This window comes from Helianthus annuus, chromosome 10 (genome assembly GCF_002127325.2).
Source record: "Helianthus annuus cultivar XRQ/B chromosome 10, HanXRQr2.0-SUNRISE, whole genome shotgun sequence".
NCBI lineage: Eukaryota > Viridiplantae > Streptophyta > Magnoliopsida > Asterales > Asteraceae > Helianthus > Helianthus annuus.
This window is the reverse complement of record NC_035442.2, coordinates 31,973,868-31,992,257: the sequence shown is the minus strand read 5'-3', so window position 1 is coordinate 31,992,257 and position 18,390 is coordinate 31,973,868. Positions and strand designations below refer to the sequence as shown.

The following is an 18,390-nucleotide window of genomic DNA, read 5'->3' as shown; positions in this document are numbered from 1 at the left end:
AGTCCAAATCTTGGCCCTATTACCTCGCCAATGACTTCGTGAAATATAAACAAAACAAAATTCAAGTTGGATGATATATTAACTGTCCCTCAACTTATGATCCAGTTACATATTCATCCCTAATTAAAAAAAACGACTTTACCCCTAGTTAATAAAAACATATATTTTAATCTTCATCTTTTACTTTTACTTTGGCTCATTTATTATATTTTTCATAAAGCTGTTCATATAGATAACCAAATTAACTTACTCGATATGAAATATAACCTTGATTTTTTTACAAATAATAATCTTATAGAAAATAATCAATGTAGGGACTAAAATAGATATCTGTATACAATAAGGACCATAGATTATCATACCGTAAGTCTAAAGACTAGTTATGTAACTATCGCCAATAAAAACAATATTTTCTGTAAAATAACCTTCGTTTCCAAATTCCAATCTGAACCACCTGTGATTCCTTCATATCAATAGAGTTAATTAATTACTTGATCTGTTTTTATTGTTTTGAAATTGGAATCATGAATGATGCAGATGTATCGAAACAAATACAACAAATGGTTGCATTTATTCGGCAAGAAGCCGAAGAGAAAGCCAACGAGATCTCTGTCTCTGCCGAAGAGGTTCTTTTATTCGTGTTATTCGTTTACGTTTTGAAATATATAATAATGTGATTGTTGTAATGTATGTATGTATATATGTTTTGTTTTTGTATGATTCCTCATGATCCACATTCATGCACACGTTCATAATTGTTTAAAACCTAATGAAATTGTATTAAAAAATAAAGAAGTTTATACTAAATTATTAATTATTGATGGTGGTCGTATTTTATGATTCTAAAATTGTCACTGATATAAACAATCATATCGATGATGATTTGAGTCCACTACATAGCCATTTTTTAATACGTAACATAAATCGTTTTTGTTGTATCTTGAAATTACGCGCTTTGTACGTAACAATGTCTTTTTTCTTTAACTGTGATACATAAGACGCCTACGTAACTGCTTATGGCTTACCTGGTTCTCTTTCTAACTCGCATCACATGTGTCAAGCAACATTGCTCGCCCCATTATGCTATAGTATAAGATCACATAACACTTTTTCTTTGTATAAATAAAATAAATTATCTTTATTGTATCCATGGTTGTAAAGGTCGTTAATCGCTCTCTAGTTGATCGAATGGGGATTTGAGAGTACTCGGCCTAGACGGAGAGTACTCGGGGATTACTCGGACATGTTAAATTATAAAAAAAAAAAGTTAGTTTTCGGAAAATTATATATATGTCAAATATCAGAAGTTTATTAATATTTATAACAAATTAGATGTTTAGATAATAAAGTATTTCAAAAATTCATATTCTTTTTTTAATATGATAGACATAAGAATAATGTTATATTTTTTTAAAGTCAAACTTGGCTCGAGTTGACCTCCTAGATCCGATTCTGGTCGAGGTTGACCGCGTTTGATCGATTCCGAGTAATTAGGCGGAGTTGATAAAGTCACCTCGGTAGCCTACCTTGTAGCGATTACTCGGAGAGTACTCGGCCTCTGAAAACTTGTTTTACAACATTGATTGTATCTTGAAATTCATAATAAACGTGAAACTCTAACCTCAATCAAGTGATACATAAAAGAGCTATATACATGTTATACCTTGATCTCTTTCTAACTCTTGTTATATGTACCAAACTGTATTATGGGATTGTCGACGACTATCTACTTAAAATTAATTTTGTATTGAATGCTTCCACTTGCGTATTAATAAACTTACATAATAACATTTTATCGAACATGTTTCAGGAATTCAACATTCATAAAATGCAAATAGTTGACACCGATAAGAAGAAAATCAAACAGGAATTCGAGCGCAAGACAAAGCAAGTGGAGGTCAAAAAGAAAATGTAAGTTTGCACCCCTCACGTTAACTTACTTCTATCTCAGGCTCGGGTTAAAACAAGTCATTTTTAAATCTTTTATAGTTACCAAGTTGGGTCAAAAGGTGTGATTACTATACTAACAAGCTTTACATAAAGGCAAGTTATGAAGTTTTTTGTGTTCTGATAACGGGTTATGTTGGTTATAGTGAATACTCGATGCAGTTGAACGCATCGCGGATCAAAGTTCTTCAAGCACAAGATGATCTAGTAACCAGCATGAGAGATGCTGCTAGCAAGGAGCTTCTAAATGTTTCTCATAACAAAAAGACATATAGAAAGCTTATTCAAAGCTTGATTGTCCAGGTTCATGTCATTAATTTAAATCTTCTAATTAATTAATTCTCTCTTGATGATTAATAAAGATTAGTAATAATTCAATCATGTACTTAGTCCACACTCTTTAAACTTGTAGAGTCTACTAAGGCTAAAAGAGCCATCCGTATTGTTGCGGTGTAGAGAGGTTGATTTGTCTCTTGTTGAATCCGCTATAGAGGATTCTAAAAAAGAATATGCTTCGAAAGCAAAAGTACAAGCGCCGATGATCAATATAGACAAAACCGTGTTTCTCCCACCGCCTCCAACTAGTGGCGACCCTCATCGTCCTTCATGGTAATTGTCGAATTTTTTCGTTATGATTTTTTCAACACATACTCCAAAAAAAACCTTATAACAAACACTACAATGTAACATGAACTTAGGGTTGTGTTAGTTTATGCGTTTTAACCATGTAAGGCCGCCCATCTAGCGCAAGTTGGGTATTGATGAGCCCTGTGAGTTTTTCAGTGTTTTCATGTTTATAAAGAAATATATACATAAACTAAAAATTTTAAGTTTGGTTTTTAATTGTCTAACTTGCGTTATATTGTTAAATAATTTTGACAGCTCGGGTGGTGTTGTGTTAGCTTCTGTGGACGGGAAGATTGTTTTTGAGAACACCCTTGATACCCGACTCGATGTTGCTTACCGCAAGAAGCTTCCCGAGGTATGCATTCCAAGTTCAAAAACCGATTATAGGACATTATGCATAATAGATGAACGCTAAACATGTCCTTAATGACTATGATTAACAATTGTGTTATTATTATATCTGCTTATTTATGTAAACTAATAATTAACAATAACTATAAGTTGATCAATGAACATGTTAGGGCTTTGTTTAGTAAACTTTTTAGATTTTATTATTTCTAATATTAAAAATTATTATATTGAAGATCTTTTATTATTATTTATTATGCAGATTCGCAAGATCCTTTTTAAGGAGTAATTGGACATTATCTTGGCAAATATGAGGGCCGAATAACATATGACGATTGGAAAACTGAAAATAAGCAATTCAGTGAGTTTCATGAGACTGAGTTGATTTTTTCTATTATTAGTTTAATAAATAAGATGGATCTTTGTACAAGTCTTTTAGTCAATAAATGCTATTCATATTTTCGTAGAACCTTAGCTACAACTACATCAGGAAACAATAAAGTAAATATTATATTACTTGTATTGAATTTGAATTAACATTTTAAAACAAATAAATGAAATTAAAACTAACTAATTACACTTATAACCCGAATTGGAATCTTGTAGATGTTCAACAAATAAATTTTAGTAACTTTTAAAAGATTAGGGTGTGCTTGATTACGGAAAAATCAAAGTGTTTTATAAAAAATAGAAAACTGTAAAATGTGTTAAAATACCTTTTTTTTGTAAAAGACTCATGAAAAAAAAAAAGAAAAATCGATATTTTATAACCACAATTTGGAAAAAAAGTATTAAAATATTGGTGCTATCCACACGACCGCGCACCTTTGCTAATGCTACTACCTTTGCTAGTAAACAGTTGTCTGATACACACATTTGGAATATAGCTGTTTCTGAGAACTCTTAAAAAAATTAGGCCCTAGGTAATAAAAAAAATTGGGCCCAAAATTACGGTGAAGGGAAATACAATTAAAAAAATAAAACCTTGGTGATGGAACGACAAAAAGACCTCTACATTATCTTGAGATGGTATTCTACTTCATTACCAACACTTTTTTCATAATAAATGGATGCATATACTAAATATATATATACATAACAACGTGTTAAAATAATTGTTTTCATGAAAAAAGTTATGAAAAAAAAGATAACTATAGTTTGAAAAAGTATTAAAAGTTAAAACATTGATTTTGTATTTTTTTTTTTTTTATATTCAACTTTGGTGATTGCTAGAATCACTGCGGCCCACCTTCGTTGTTGCGATCACCTTTGTCAGTAAATGGTCGCCGAACATGCACCTTATGAAATCCATGTTGCGCCATTGTTGTTAAGTGTGACGAACGCCTCCTTTAGTTGCACTACCACCCTTAGGTGATGCATATATTCATCGTCTCCATTTTTCTATTTTAAATAAATGTTCTGAATTTTAAAATATAATAATTTCCAAAAAATAGATATAAGAAGTGAATAAATTTTTCTCACTAACCCCACCCTTAAGGCCGTGGGGTATGGGGCTTGGGTTGGGGCGTGGGTTGAGGGAAAACGCCCAAGGCACCACCCCGGGTAGGCTTGGGTTGGGGCGTGGCCCCTTGGGGCTTGGGTTTCAAGCCGGGCGTGGGGCGAGGGAGCAAGGTGACATGGCGATTTGTGAATGGCCAAAAGAAAATAGCCGTTGGGCTAGCCGTTGGCCAACGGCTATAATAAAAATAATAATAATAATTTTTTCTTTCATTTTTTTACTATAAAACTCACATTTTTCTTCCATTTTTTACCACATTCAACCACATCTTCTATACATCTTCAAATTCTCCTTTTACAATACGAAAAAATGCATCCTTATAACCGTGTTTATGACCCGACCAACCCGTATGCATTCCAAGAAACCAATCCTAGTCCACCACCCAATCGTCCAATTCCTCGTCCATTTTTCATACACTCTTCTACGCCCCATGAAGCGAGTTATGCATCGCTTCTTGGGAATCGTGTATTTACTAACTTCCCACACTCCGATGATTCGATACCTACCCCGTTTACACAATCGCCCATCAACCTTTCACCAACCTCCATCGACCTTTCACAAAACGAAACCGTTCCCGAAACTCAACCACCCAATGATGGTCCTTCCGCATCGAAACCCATCAAAAAGAGAAGTTATAAGAAAAAAACCGAGGAGGATAAAGTAGTTGAAACCGTCAAACGAAAACAACAAAAATGAGTCTATGCTGAAGAAGTTGCATTGGCGAGGGCTTGGTGTGAACAATCTCAACATTCAACTTTAGGTATTCTTAACCTTTGTTTATATTAATGGAATGGTTATTTTTTATATAACTTTGTAATATATTAATATTTTTTATTAAAATAAGAAATTCGCAACATCGAACCGCCCTGTGGGAATCGGTTAGTAGATTATTCCATGAAGAAATGGGTAGGGGGACTTATCGTGAAAACGATAGCTTATCCTCAAAGTGGAGCGAGATAAGCACCCAACTTACAAAATTTAGTGGTTTTTTAAATAAAGCAAAGCAAAACCCTAAAAGTGGTGAAACCGAAGCCGACGTTTTGACAAATGCAGTAAATGCATTCAAAACAAATATGAACACCGACTTCCGTTTCATGCATTGTTGGGAGATTTGTAAATTCCATCCAAAGTGGGCGACTATCCCCACTGGTAGCGAAACTAACTCGTCTAGTAAAAGGTCAAGGGTCTCGTCCCAAGCCCAATCTGATGCACAAGATCAAGAGTTTGAGGACTTTTGTGGATGATTCGCCAAGCCCAAACCGGCCTAAGCATGGAAGAAATGCCTCAAGAAGACGTGCTAAAAAACAAAGGGCATCGCCTTTAGCTGGGAGTTCTGGCTCGCGTAGAGGAATATACAGCGACCAGTTGGATGACATTTCATGCAAGTTGGATACATTCAATGTATTCCAATAACAAAGGGCCGAAATACGAAGGAGCAAAGAAGCTAGAGATGCCCTGAAACAAAGACGGGATGATTTAAAAATTTTATCCCAGCCGATTGATCACCTACAGGGTGACGAGTTAGAAATAGTCTTGGCGTTGAGAGAAGAGATAAAAACAAATATAAAAGTTAGGAATTTTTTTTTTTTTTTGTAATTTTCTTTATTTAAAAATATTAAAAAAAAATTAAATTTGTATTTTAAATCATATTGGGTCTGCCCAGCAGGTCAGCCCAGCCGGTCAGCCCACAAACCCACCAAACCCACGTCCCAAACCCCCACCCCGGTCATACCGTGTTCAATGTGGGTTTACCCATGTCTACCACCCCATTCCACATGTCAACCAATGTCCAACCCAAGCCCCACCATACCCCATGGTCTAAGATTTTGATTTCTAAATATCAATAGCAAAACTTTAGCTAAGAATATAAAATATTCAAAGCAATGCACGGATAGTCCCTGTGGTTTGTTTTTTTTCACCTTTAGTCCCTAACTTTCTAAAATTACAGTTATAGTCCCCAACTTTTGAATTTTCGTTCCCGGATAGTTCTTGTGCCTAACATTAGTTAGTTTTCTCAGTTAAGAGTGTGAAATGACTAGGCTGCCTCTGAACAATAAAAAAAATAAAAAATAAAAAATCCCATCCTCTTCAGCAACAAGATGATGACCGTTCTAGACTTACTTCACTGTAAAGAAGAAGACACCCATCAATGGGATATTGATGAGGAAGAAGCAGTAATTGTTGTTGTTGCTTGTCTCTCTATTGCTGCTAAAGTTGAAGAAACTCGTGTCCCTCTTCTTTTAGATCTTCAAGTGAGTCTTCGTTTGATGGTGATATTATGATCTTTCTTGTTCATGAAAATTGAAATATATTTAAGTAGGTCTTCTTGCTGGTGATAATCTTTCTTGTTGTTTATTTATGAAAATTGAAAATGTTAACTTTTGTTGGTTTTCAAAATCGATGGAAGCAAATACGTTTTCGAAGTGAAAACAGTTCAAAAAATGGAGATTTTAATACTAACAACTCTAGAATGGAAGATGAACCCAGTGACTCCACTCTCATTTCTCGGTTACGTCTCAAGAAGACTCGGATTAAAACCTTATCTTTATGTTGAGTTCATTAAAAGATGCGCGTGTGTTTTACTATGCTTCCTTCTTGGTAACTAATTACTGAATCATCATCTTAATTAATATTCTGTAAAGATTGCATGTTAATTAAACTTAGTGAATTTATGCAGATTGTAGGTTCAGGTGTCATCTTACCCATGTTACCAAATTGTAGAAAATGGGATCTTGGAAGAAAAAGATTTGAACTTTTGTTGAGAAATTGAGACCCTTTTGGATAAAGATTGTGAAAATAGATCAAAGATTTGAGCTTGGTTTGAGAGAGAGAGAGAGAGAGAGGGGGAGGAAGAAGATGAGGGTGTTTATTTTTTATTTTTTTTATTGTTCATGGGTAATCTAGTCATTTCACACCCTCTTAACTCAGAAAAATAACTGATCGTAGGCACAGGGACTATCCGGGAACGAAAAATTGAAAACTTGGAGACTATAGCTGTAATTTTAGAAAGTTAGGGACTAAAGGTGAAAAAGGACAAACCACAAGGACTATCTGGGCATTTAACTCTTATAAGTTTAAAGCTTTTGATACCAACTTCTCGAATACCATTTGACAATAATCACATGTTTGCGTATCTGTTTGTCACTTTGCACTAGAGATGACAACGACGTCAGGAATGCCATGATCTTATTCTCGCCATCCCCACTATCCAACTATCTCCACCCCGACATTAATTAATGTACAATTATTATTATTACTATATATTATTATTTTTTTAACGACAAACAAACTTTATATATATATATATATATATAGTGGAAGGTTCAAATAAAAAGAAAAATTTTATAAGAATAAAAAGAATAAGTTTTAAACCAATAGAAATGCGTCATTTACTTCATTTAATATGTGCATTTAATGTTATTAATAAGGGCATATAGGTAAAATTTCTAATTGTAATTAGTTAGTAATAATTAAACTTGTAACTCACTTTTAAATATACTCTTTCAAGATAAAATAATTTAGGGTGAAGGACAATTTTCGACATGTGTAGGATAAATTTTAGTATATGTGTATGATAAATTCTTAAATGTGTATGATAAATTTAGATATGCGTAGGGTAAATTTCGGTAAGTGTAAGACATATGTAGGATAAATTTTGAAATGTGTAGGATAAAATGTTTTTTGCTTTATTAATTAGAGATAACATAATTAATGTGAGGAGTTATAAACTATTTCATGTTTACCATTATGTCCTTTCTTCTTTTTCTTCTCACACTAAATTTCTTCTCAAATGAATATTCCCCTATATATATATATATATATATATATATATATATATATATATATATATATATATATATATATATATAGGGTTGGGCTATATAGAAAACCCTATATATATAAAAAAACCCTAGAAAACCCAAGCTCCCGACATTTTTTTTTTGAAAAAAATAACACATGTAATATACATGTTTTTAAGACTTTTGGGCCAAAAAAATCAAAAAAGCGCCGAAGGGATATTTTAAAAAAAAAAAAAAAAGTTTCAGCGAATGTCAGGAAAATTATGTCTTTTTTGCTTAACACGTGTTAGGAGCTGAAATTTGTTTATTTTTTTTAAAAAAATCCCTTCGGCGCTTTTTTGTTTTTTTTGGCCCAAAACACTCTAAAACATGTATATTACATGTGTAATTTTTTTCAAAAAAAAAATGTCGGGAGGTTGGGTAAAAATGGCTTCCCATTTGGGTTTCCAGAGTTTTCTAAGAATTTTAGGGTTTTTTATCTAGCATTACCCTATATATATATATATATATATATATATATATATATATATATATATAGTAGGAGTTGGGTGGAAAGTGTGTTTTTCCTAGAAAGTCTAGGAAGCAATAAGAACGCGACATGTGGCATTGAAAGATTTTATCTAAAAGGGCATTTATGTACTTTCACAATCTATTTTTATTTTAGGAAATTATCTTCAATAACTAACTATACATAAATTTCGGAATTTTTTGTTTTCGATTTCTGATCTCACGTAATATCAATCATTCCTTCGTTTTCTTGCTGGAATCTATCAGCATGTTCTTGGTACTGTGTTTTAACAGTTTGTTCTTGGTGATGTGTTTTAACAGCAAGCAGATTCATACAGCTGTGTTTTATTATTCAGATTCATACAGTTGTGTTTTAACAGCAAGCAGATTCATACAGTTGTGTTTTAGCATTCAGATTCACACAGTTGTGTTTTAACAGCAAGCAGATTCATACAGTTGTGTTTTAGCATTCAGATTCAAACAGTTGTGTTTTAACAGCAAGCAGATGCATGCAGTTGTGTTTTAGCATTCAGATTCATACAGTTGTGTTTTAACAGCAAGCAGATTCATACAGTTGTGTTTTAGCATTCAGATTCATACAGGTGTGTTTTAACAGCAAGCAGATTCATACAGTTGTGTTTTAACAGCAAGCAGATTCATACAGTTGTGTTTTAGTATTCAGATTCATACAACTGTGTTTTAACAGCAAGCAGATTCATACAAATGTGTTTTATCATTCAGATTCATACAGCTGTGTTTTGACAGCAATTCAGATTCATACAGCTGTGTTTTAACAGCAAGCAGATTCATACAAATGTGTTTTACATCAGCAGATTTCGCCCCAGCTTTCGATCGGCTTCCGGTAACTGTTCCGCTGCTATCTATCCTTTCCAAAGTTTCCTGCTTTTTGAATCTCTTCCCTACAACCAACAAAATACCGTCAATTACAAACAAGAATCACCCGTAATCGCTTTGTAAAACACGCAGTACAATGAAAGCTTGATCTTACGTATATGGAACAAGGAAAATCTCTTATCTTCATCCATGATTTTAGGTATTTTTGGTATGATTTTGGGGGTTTCCGAATTTGGGTTTAGAGAGAGAAAGAGAGAGGGAGGGAAATTGGCGTGTATTAAGGAGATGTGATATCTTTGACGATTATTTTTTATTGGTTTAAATCACACATAAGGACGAAATTGCCCCTACTCATTTAAAACAATCTATTAAATATAGTTAATTATTACAAGATTGCCATTGATTTAATCTCAACCCTTAAACACACCAATCGGATGGACAAGATCGCTTCCTAGACTTTCTAGGAAAAACACATTTTCCGTAGGAACCCTACTCTCTCTCTCTCTCTCTCTCTCTCTCTCTCTATATATATATATATATATATATATATATATATATATATATATATATATAAAGCCAGCAAGAAGCTGGAAAAAACAGACAACTCCAAAAAGAAAAGCACACTAAAAATAGATTACATTTGATCGATAATATCAAAGTCCTTCCATTTCTCCCATGTTGGCTTCTTTAGCTTGGACGTGTTGCAAATCCAAATGGATGCTTCTTCTTTTATCTGCTCCACCGTCTTACGGATCGGAATGAAGGAACCCGCAAAAACCTTTTCATTTCTAGCTCTCCACAGGTTCCAAATCGTCGCCAAAACAACCGTATACACGATCTTTCTCCAAACTTTATCCCCCGGGTTCTGTTTGACTTGCGATATAAACTATTTTAGGTTGTTGCAATTGATAAAACTAATCCGCAGCCAAGCCAAAATGTTCCACCAAATGCATTGGGCCCATAAGCAATTAACGAAGATATGATCCGGATCCTCGTCATACAACCCACATCGAGGACACAAACTATCCCCAATGGGAACACCCCTTTGCAACAATCCCACTTTGGAAGCTATCTTACCCAATTGAGCCCTCCAAAGTAAGTAATTAGCTTTCGGCGGAGCCCAATTGTTCCAATCGAACGCTACACAGTCGTTATCCTCTACCATAGTAAGCTTCTCGATATCTCTACGGACCTGGCATACCGAAAATGATCCACTAGGGCCACTTCTCCATTTCCACACGCTCCCGTCTGCCACGAGGTTCTCTTTTATGTTCAAACCGAGTTTGACTAACACCGAATCCGTAGTGCCAATATCCTTCCAAACTCCCGGGATAGATTTTAAAGGAATAAGGTTATTAGAAAATGAGGTCGAATTGCCACCGTGTATCGCCGCGACAACCTCAGTCCAAAGATGATTAGGATCGGCTTTAATTCTCCACCACCACTTAGTTAGCATCGCGTAATAGAAATTTTGGATGCTCCCTAAACCCATTCCGTCAGTTTTTTTCGCTTTCAACAGAAGGTCCCATTTTATCCATCTAAGTTTGTTTCTGTTATTTGCTTTGCCCCATATAAACTCTCTTCTAATTTTCTCCAACTTTTTGATCATACATTTCAGAGCCACAAATAACGAAAGAAAATAGGACGGCAAACTACCAAGCACCGATTTTCTAACGTCATACGGCCCGCAAACGAGAGATTTTTGGCTTTCCATTTGGAGAGTTTAGAAGTGAACCTATCTATAACCGGTTTCTAAAACTTAGCTCTCTTCATGTTGACTCCGATCGGAATACCCAAGTACTCAAATGGGAGAGAACCAACATCACATTTAACTTTTCTGGCGAGATCCTCAATTTCATTGGCGTCGACCCCAGTGCCGAAGATTTTGCATTTCCGGCGATTTATCTTGAGCCCACTCACAAGGTTAAGCCATCTTAAAAATCTATTTAAAGCAATAACATTATCCTCCGACCATAGGCCTAAGAAAACCACGTCGTCTGCATAGCAAAGATGAGAAAATAGTGGGACCGCCATTCGGGAGTTGACAGCCTTTAAACAGGCCCACATTAACCAACCTATTTATAAAAAGAGTAACAACTTCCATGGCAATGATAAACAAGAACGAAGATAAAGGATCGCCTTGACGTAACCCGCGTTTGTACTTAAATTCTTTGGTTGGCGACCCATTCACTAACACAGACCCCGTACCCGAGACCAAGCAACCTTTAATCCAAGAAATCCATTTATGAGGGAATTCCATCTTTTCCATGATCCCTAAGAGAAATTTCTAATTAATGGAATCGTACGCTTTTTCGAAATCAACTTTAAAGACCAACAACTTCATCTTTGTTTTTTTGGCCCAAGCTACCATCTCACTTACAATAAGCGGGCTGTTAAGAATATTGCGGTTACCAACAAAAGCGGATTGCACTGGGGACGTAATATTTCCAATCACAGACTTGAGTCTATTGGCAAGAACCTTGGCAATGATTTTGTAAATCGACCCAACCAAAGAAATAGGCTTGAAGTTGGAAATACTATGAGGGTCTTTAGATTTCGGAATGAGAGCAACAAAAGAAGAGTTGCATCCCTCACTTATCCTACCAGTCGAGTGAAATTCCTTTAACACCTCCACAAACTTAGTTTTAAAACTACCCCAGAAAACTTTGAAAAACTTTGAAAAACTTTAAAGAAAACCCGTCCGGTCCCGGCGCTTTTCCGCCATCACACCTTTTTAAAGCTTCGAAGACTTTTTTTTCGCTGAATTGTTCGCATAGCAAATTACCATATATCGCCGATAGAGTAGGCAACCCGTCTTTAAAAAAATCTGGCCTACATCTAATCGGCTCCGCAAGTTGTTTTTTAAACCAACGCCTAATCTCCTCTTTTAATTCCGCCGGATCCGTCACCATCCTATTGTGAAAAAACAGACCTTGAATCCTGTTTCTGGCCGAATTAATGGAGATAGTTTTATGGAAAAACGAGTTATTTTCGTCACCAAATTTAAGCCCGCTTTTTATTATTACTATATATTAATAAAGGAATTGAAATGAATAACGATTTTAATATTACAATAATATATAGTTTTTTTATTCTTTTATTATTTTCATTTTATAATAATATTTATTTTCTTTACTTTTTAACTTTAATTTTTAATTTAATATCAGGGGTTGGGATAAATTTGGTGTCAACCGATATCGAACCAGTACTGGTACCGAAAATACCGGTTACGGTACCGGTATATGAAGGTAAAAACGATAATGAATCGGTACCAGGAACGCCAAAAATCGGTACCGAATTGGTACTTAAGATCTTTCGGTTCGACAAATTTGGTACCGGTACCCAAAACAATATGCTCATCTCTGACGGTTTCATATGAACAACATCGTTACCATACAACTTTTTTTGTTGATTTTCTTTCGGTTTCCGTTCACAACACGCTCGTAGTAATTTCAAAACACATGTAAGCACAGACTAAATAACAAAAGAAATTCACTGCAACGCAACGAAATTCTTTAAACCTAGTTTTTTCTAATACTTAAATAGATAACAATAAAAATTCAAATTTACAACTAAGAAAGATAAGAAAAAAGAATAAGTATTTTTGAGTTAGATATAGAAATAGAGAAGGAGTTGTGAAATGTTTTTATAATATAAGTAAAATTTAGAGGAAATGATATTTTTAGTTAAATTATATTGATAGAGATGAAGAAAGGAACATGAGTACTCTGAAGAAGATATAAATTAGAGGCAATCCTTAAATTTTGGAGATGATGAAAAAGATGGAGATACCCAAAGGTGAATGCTCTGATTGACAAATTATCACCCTTGCCCCACGATTCCCTTCCACGTACTTAGCTAACTGTCAACATATCCCATAACACAAGCCCAGGAATCATCTCTTCTCCTTGATTCTTTCCTAGTCAATCACCTCCTTCAATTTCATTTATTGTGATTTGTATATTTTTAGTAAAGAGAGATATTCTCTCCATCTTTGTTGTAACATCTTCTTGTATTTAAACTTGTACAATGATCAATAGAAATCATCAAGGTTTTACCATTAATCACATGGTATCAGCCAGCCAAGATCAAAACCTTTTTCCTCTTTGAATTCGGTGACCTTCTCTCTTATTCTTCCTGCTTCTTTTTTTTTTCTCTGCCAACCGATTACTCCAAATGACAACCAACAATACATCTGATCTCTCCTCCATCCCTCTCCATTCTCTTAGCCATCTCATTAACATTAAGTTGAACTCCACCAACTATATTCCATGGGAGAAACAATTTACACCGGTTTTGGTCTGTCTCAATTTACTCGGTCATGTCAATGGTTCGACCACTCCCCAACTAGAAAACATAACTTCCGAAAATAAAACCTCGGACAATCCCGCATACCTATCTTGGAAAACTAATGATCAAAAGGTCCTCCTTTTGATAAATTCCACTCTAACCGAAGAGGCCATGGCAGAGACCATCGACCACACCACGGCTGCTAGCGTTTGGAAAGCTCTAGCCGATGCCTATAGCCTTTGTTCGATCGAACGTATTCACAATCTAAAGGATACTCTTCGAACCCTTCAAAAAGGTGACTCCTCCGTGTCCGAATTTGGACGAAAATTCAAGTCCCTATCCGACCAACTAGCCGCTATTGGGCATCCCATAAGTGATGAGGATAAGCGTCATTGGTTCCTTTGTGGACTAGGCGCCTCCTTTGAAAACTTCTCCACATCTCAACGAACCATCCATCCCGCGCCTTCTTTTCGTGACCTCTTAGCTAATGCCGAAAACCAAGAAATGTTTGTCCAAAAACTCCATGGGTCTCAACCTCCCCAAGCCGATTTCTACGTGAATCAAACCAAAAATCGTACCGGCTTATTCCGTGGAAGAGGACGACACTCAAACAATAATCATGGTCGCACAGGTTCATACACCAAACGACCACCCTTATGTCAGTTATGCCGAAAAGAGGGGCACTACGCCACTACTTGTCCAAACCTTGGTTCTTTTGCTAAAAAATCTCTTGATGCTAATCTAGCCGATGCCTCCCTTGCTCAATGCAATGTCGCAACAGACACTTCGGATTGGACTGCCGATTCAGGTGCTACCACACATATGCTTCCTACTACTTTTGGTCTAACTCATTCACAACCTCAAACCAAAAACATTCGAGTCACATTTGGTAATGGGGAATCATTACCCATAACCCACAATGGAAAAACTAATACAAATAATTCCATTTCATTAAAAAATGTGCTAGTTGTTCCAAACCTCACAAAAATCTATTTTCCATTAGTAGATTAACAAATGACTCGCCTGTTGATGTTTTGTTTTCCAATGATTATTTTCATATACAGGACCGAAAAACATCGGAAGTTCTAGCAAGAGGCACATGTGAAAACGGCTTCTATGTCCTCACTCAAAGTCACAAGTCCCTTGTTGCCGCACTTTCTTCTACGCACCTTCGTGCTTCTTTCAATAAATGGCACAGTCGCCTTGGCCATGTTTCTTTTGATACAATTTATAATTTAAAAGACTTGGACATGTTTTTGTTACATCTTTGTTACCTAAACCAGGTCTATGCAATTCTTGCGAATTATCAAAAGCTAAGCATTTACCATTTATTGAAAATTCTAAACGCGCACAACATGTTTTAGATTCATTGCGATCTATGGGGACCCGCCCCCGTTCCATCTACCGATGGTTACCGATAGTATGTCATATTTATAGATGATTATTCTCGGTTCACTTGGTTTTATCCATTAAAGGCGAAATCGGATTCCTACAATGTTCTCACAACTTTTTTACCTTTTGTACAAAACCAATTTTCAACAACCATCAAAGTTTTCCAAAGCGATGGTGGAACCGAATTTACAAATCATCAAGTGCAAAATTTCTTTAAACAAAATAGCATACATCATCGGTTATCATGTCCTCACACACCCGAACAAAATGGGTGTGCGGAACGCAAACACCGTCACATAACCGAAACTAGGTTAGCCATGATGTTCAACGCTCATGCTCCTCCAAATCTTTGGTTTGATGCTTTTACCTCCGCGACCTTCATCATAAATCGCCTCCCCACACCCATTTTAAACAACAAATCTCCGTTTGAAATCCTTTTTCATCAACCACCCACCTATTCAAATCTTCATGTTTTTGGTTGTCGTGTATACCCATATCTACGTGACTACACAAAAAATAAACTACTTCCTAGAAGCACACCTTGCATATTCATCGGTTATAGTCCACGTTACAAAGGCTTTCGATGTCTTGACACCACAACCGGACGGGTATACACCACACGACACGCTAGATTTGATGAGGACAACCTACCATTCCAAACCTCCTCGACATCTTCGGATGTTACGAACTTACCTATTACAAACTTTGATGACCATTTACCCTCACCCTCCCAAAACAGCCCAAAATCCCATGACAAACCCACCTCTCCTGGCCCATCATCACCATCTCTCGGCCCATCTCTCACCAACCAAAACAACACAACCTCACCAACAACTCAACCCCACCCTTCTGTTTTCGATGATCCATTATTTTTCCCTTCCACATCCGGCCCAACTCACCACAACCAACCTGAACCCATCGGCCCATTTTCACCACACCCTTCCAACACAACATCGACCCCTTCCATGTCAAACCAAACGAACCATCCTCATCGGCCCAACACTCCAGCCCAACTCCCCCCGCTCCTCATAGCCCAACCACACCTCCTCATTCAAGCCCACTTCAATCCTCAAGCCCCTCTACCACCCTTCCGCATCAACTCGATACCTCTGGTTCGGATTCTCCCAACTCATCTTCATCACACCCGCCTCATAACATTCATCCCATGATCACTCGAGCAAAAGATGGCATTTTCAAACCAAAAACCTTTGAAAATCACAGTTGCTTTTTCTCATCACATGTTCCCAAGGGAATAAAACGACTCTTAAACACCCCAAATGGATTCAAGCGATGAACGAGGAATTACAAGCCTTGCGTACAAACAACACATGGCATCTCGTTCCTCGACCATCACACACCAACATCATTGGTTCCAAATGGATTTATAGGATAAAATATAAATCTGACGGCTCTCTTGATCGCTACAAATCCCGTCTTGTAGCTCAAGGCTTCACTCAAATACTGGGACTCGATTTTTCACATACCTTTAGTCCGGTCGTCAAATCCGCTACCATCCGTGTTGTCCTAAGCCTTGCCACAATCAGTTAGATGTAAACAATGCTTTCCTAATTGGCTACTTAACCGAAATGGTTTTTATGGAATAACCTCCCGGTTTTGAAGATCCAAACAAACCCAATCATGTGTGCAAACTCAATCGTGCTCTCTATGGTCTAAAACAAGCACCTCGTGCTTGGTTTCAACGCTTAAGCAACTTCTTGCTTACTCTCGGATTTGAAAATAGTAGATCCGACCCTTCTCTATTCACCTACCAACGCCATGGTATTTTAATTTATCTCCTTGTTTATGTGGACGACATCATTATCACCGGTAATAATGACACTTTTATTACCAACTTCACCACACGTCTTAACAAGGAATTCAAAATTAAAGACCTTGGATTGCTTCAATTTTTTCTCGGCTTGGAGGTGATGCACACTCAGTGCCGGCTTTGAAGGTGTGCGGGGAGGACCTCCGCACAAAGCCCATGATTTCGAGGGGCACGAGATTTAAAAAAAAATCTGGTATGTGTATGTTATTTTTTTTAAATGGTAAACACATAACAATTCCAATATAGGTCCATTTACAAATAATTTTTTATGGTTTAAAATTTAGCCCACTTGGCACTAGGTTAATTGAGCTCAATACTAATTTGATTATTATTTTTTATGGTTTTGAATTTAGTCCACTTGGCATTAGGTTTATTGAGATCGATACTAATTTGATTATTATTTTTTAAATAATAATAAAACATTATAGTAGTGTCCACTATATATTTTTCGTATAGAATTTTTTAGATATATACGTTTTGACCCCCCGATTTTATAATTTTATTAGGTATATCGACCCCCGATCGGAAATCTCAAGCTTCGCCACTGTACGGAAGGGCATATTTTTTCAAGCTCGAACAGGGTACGTGAATTCTCGGAGACGCCTCTGCGCACACTGACTCGGGTTTATTCCTAAATCAATCCAAATATGCCCGTGACATATTAACTCGAGCCGGTCTTCTTGATTCCAAACCCGTTGCTACTCCTCACATCTAAAGATGTGTTCCACTCCCAGGGTCATCCCTTTCATGATCCTACTCTTTATCGCTCTCTTGTTGGTGGCCTTCAATACCTCACTATCACTCGACCCGACCTTTCCTATGCCGTAAACCAAGCCAGTCAATTCCTTCAATAACCCACCACCACCCATTTTCAGTTGGTCAAGCGAATTCTTAGATATGTTAAAGGCACTTTGACTCATGGTTTATATTTTGATAGACCTCCTAACACTACTTTACTAGGTTTTTCAGATGCAGATTGGCCTCGATGTATCGACACTAGAAGATCCACCTATGGCTACTGTATCTACTTAGGTGGAAACTTGGTCTCTTGGAGTGCAAAGAAGCAGCCTACAGTCTCACGGTCCAGTTGTAAATCCGAATATAGGGCTATGGCAAACACGGCAGCAGAAATCATTTGGCTCACAAATCTCCCACGGGAACTTAAAGCTTTACCACCAGGACGTCCGACATTGTTGTGTGATAACAAGAGTGCTTTGTTCCTAACTCAAAATCCGATCTCTCACAAAAGAGCAAAGTACATCGACATAGACTATCAT

At 36.3% G+C, this 18,390-nt stretch overlaps 1 protein-coding gene across 1 annotated transcript; it reads left to right on the top strand.

The window, feature by feature from the left end:
• Positions 1–453: 453 nt before the first annotated feature.
• Positions 454–3,347, top strand: LOC110881102 (V-type proton ATPase subunit E1). Its single transcript, XM_022129470.2, has 6 exons — positions 454–626; positions 1,811–1,911; positions 2,094–2,250; positions 2,360–2,556; positions 2,830–2,929; positions 3,185–3,347. Exons 1-6 carry the CDS (start codon positions 525–527, stop codon positions 3,209–3,211), a joined length of 684 nt encoding a protein of 227 aa, XP_021985162.1. The 5' UTR covers positions 454–524; the 3' UTR covers positions 3,212–3,347.
• Positions 3,348–18,390: the final 15,043 nt, after the last annotated feature.

Excerpts from the sequence above, each read along its gene's own strand:
- LOC110881102 (XM_022129470.2), top strand. The coding sequence starts at position 525 with ATGAATGATGCAGATGTATCGAAACAAATACAACAAATGGTTGCATTT. Across the intron at positions 1,912-2,093 it reads GTGGAGGTCAAAAAGAAAAT|TGAATACTCGATGCAGTTGA; the intron begins GTAAGTTTGCAC and ends TGTTGGTTATAG. Across the intron at positions 2,557-2,829 it reads GACCCTCATCGTCCTTCATG|CTCGGGTGGTGTTGTGTTAG; the intron begins GTAATTGTCGAA and ends TAATTTTGACAG.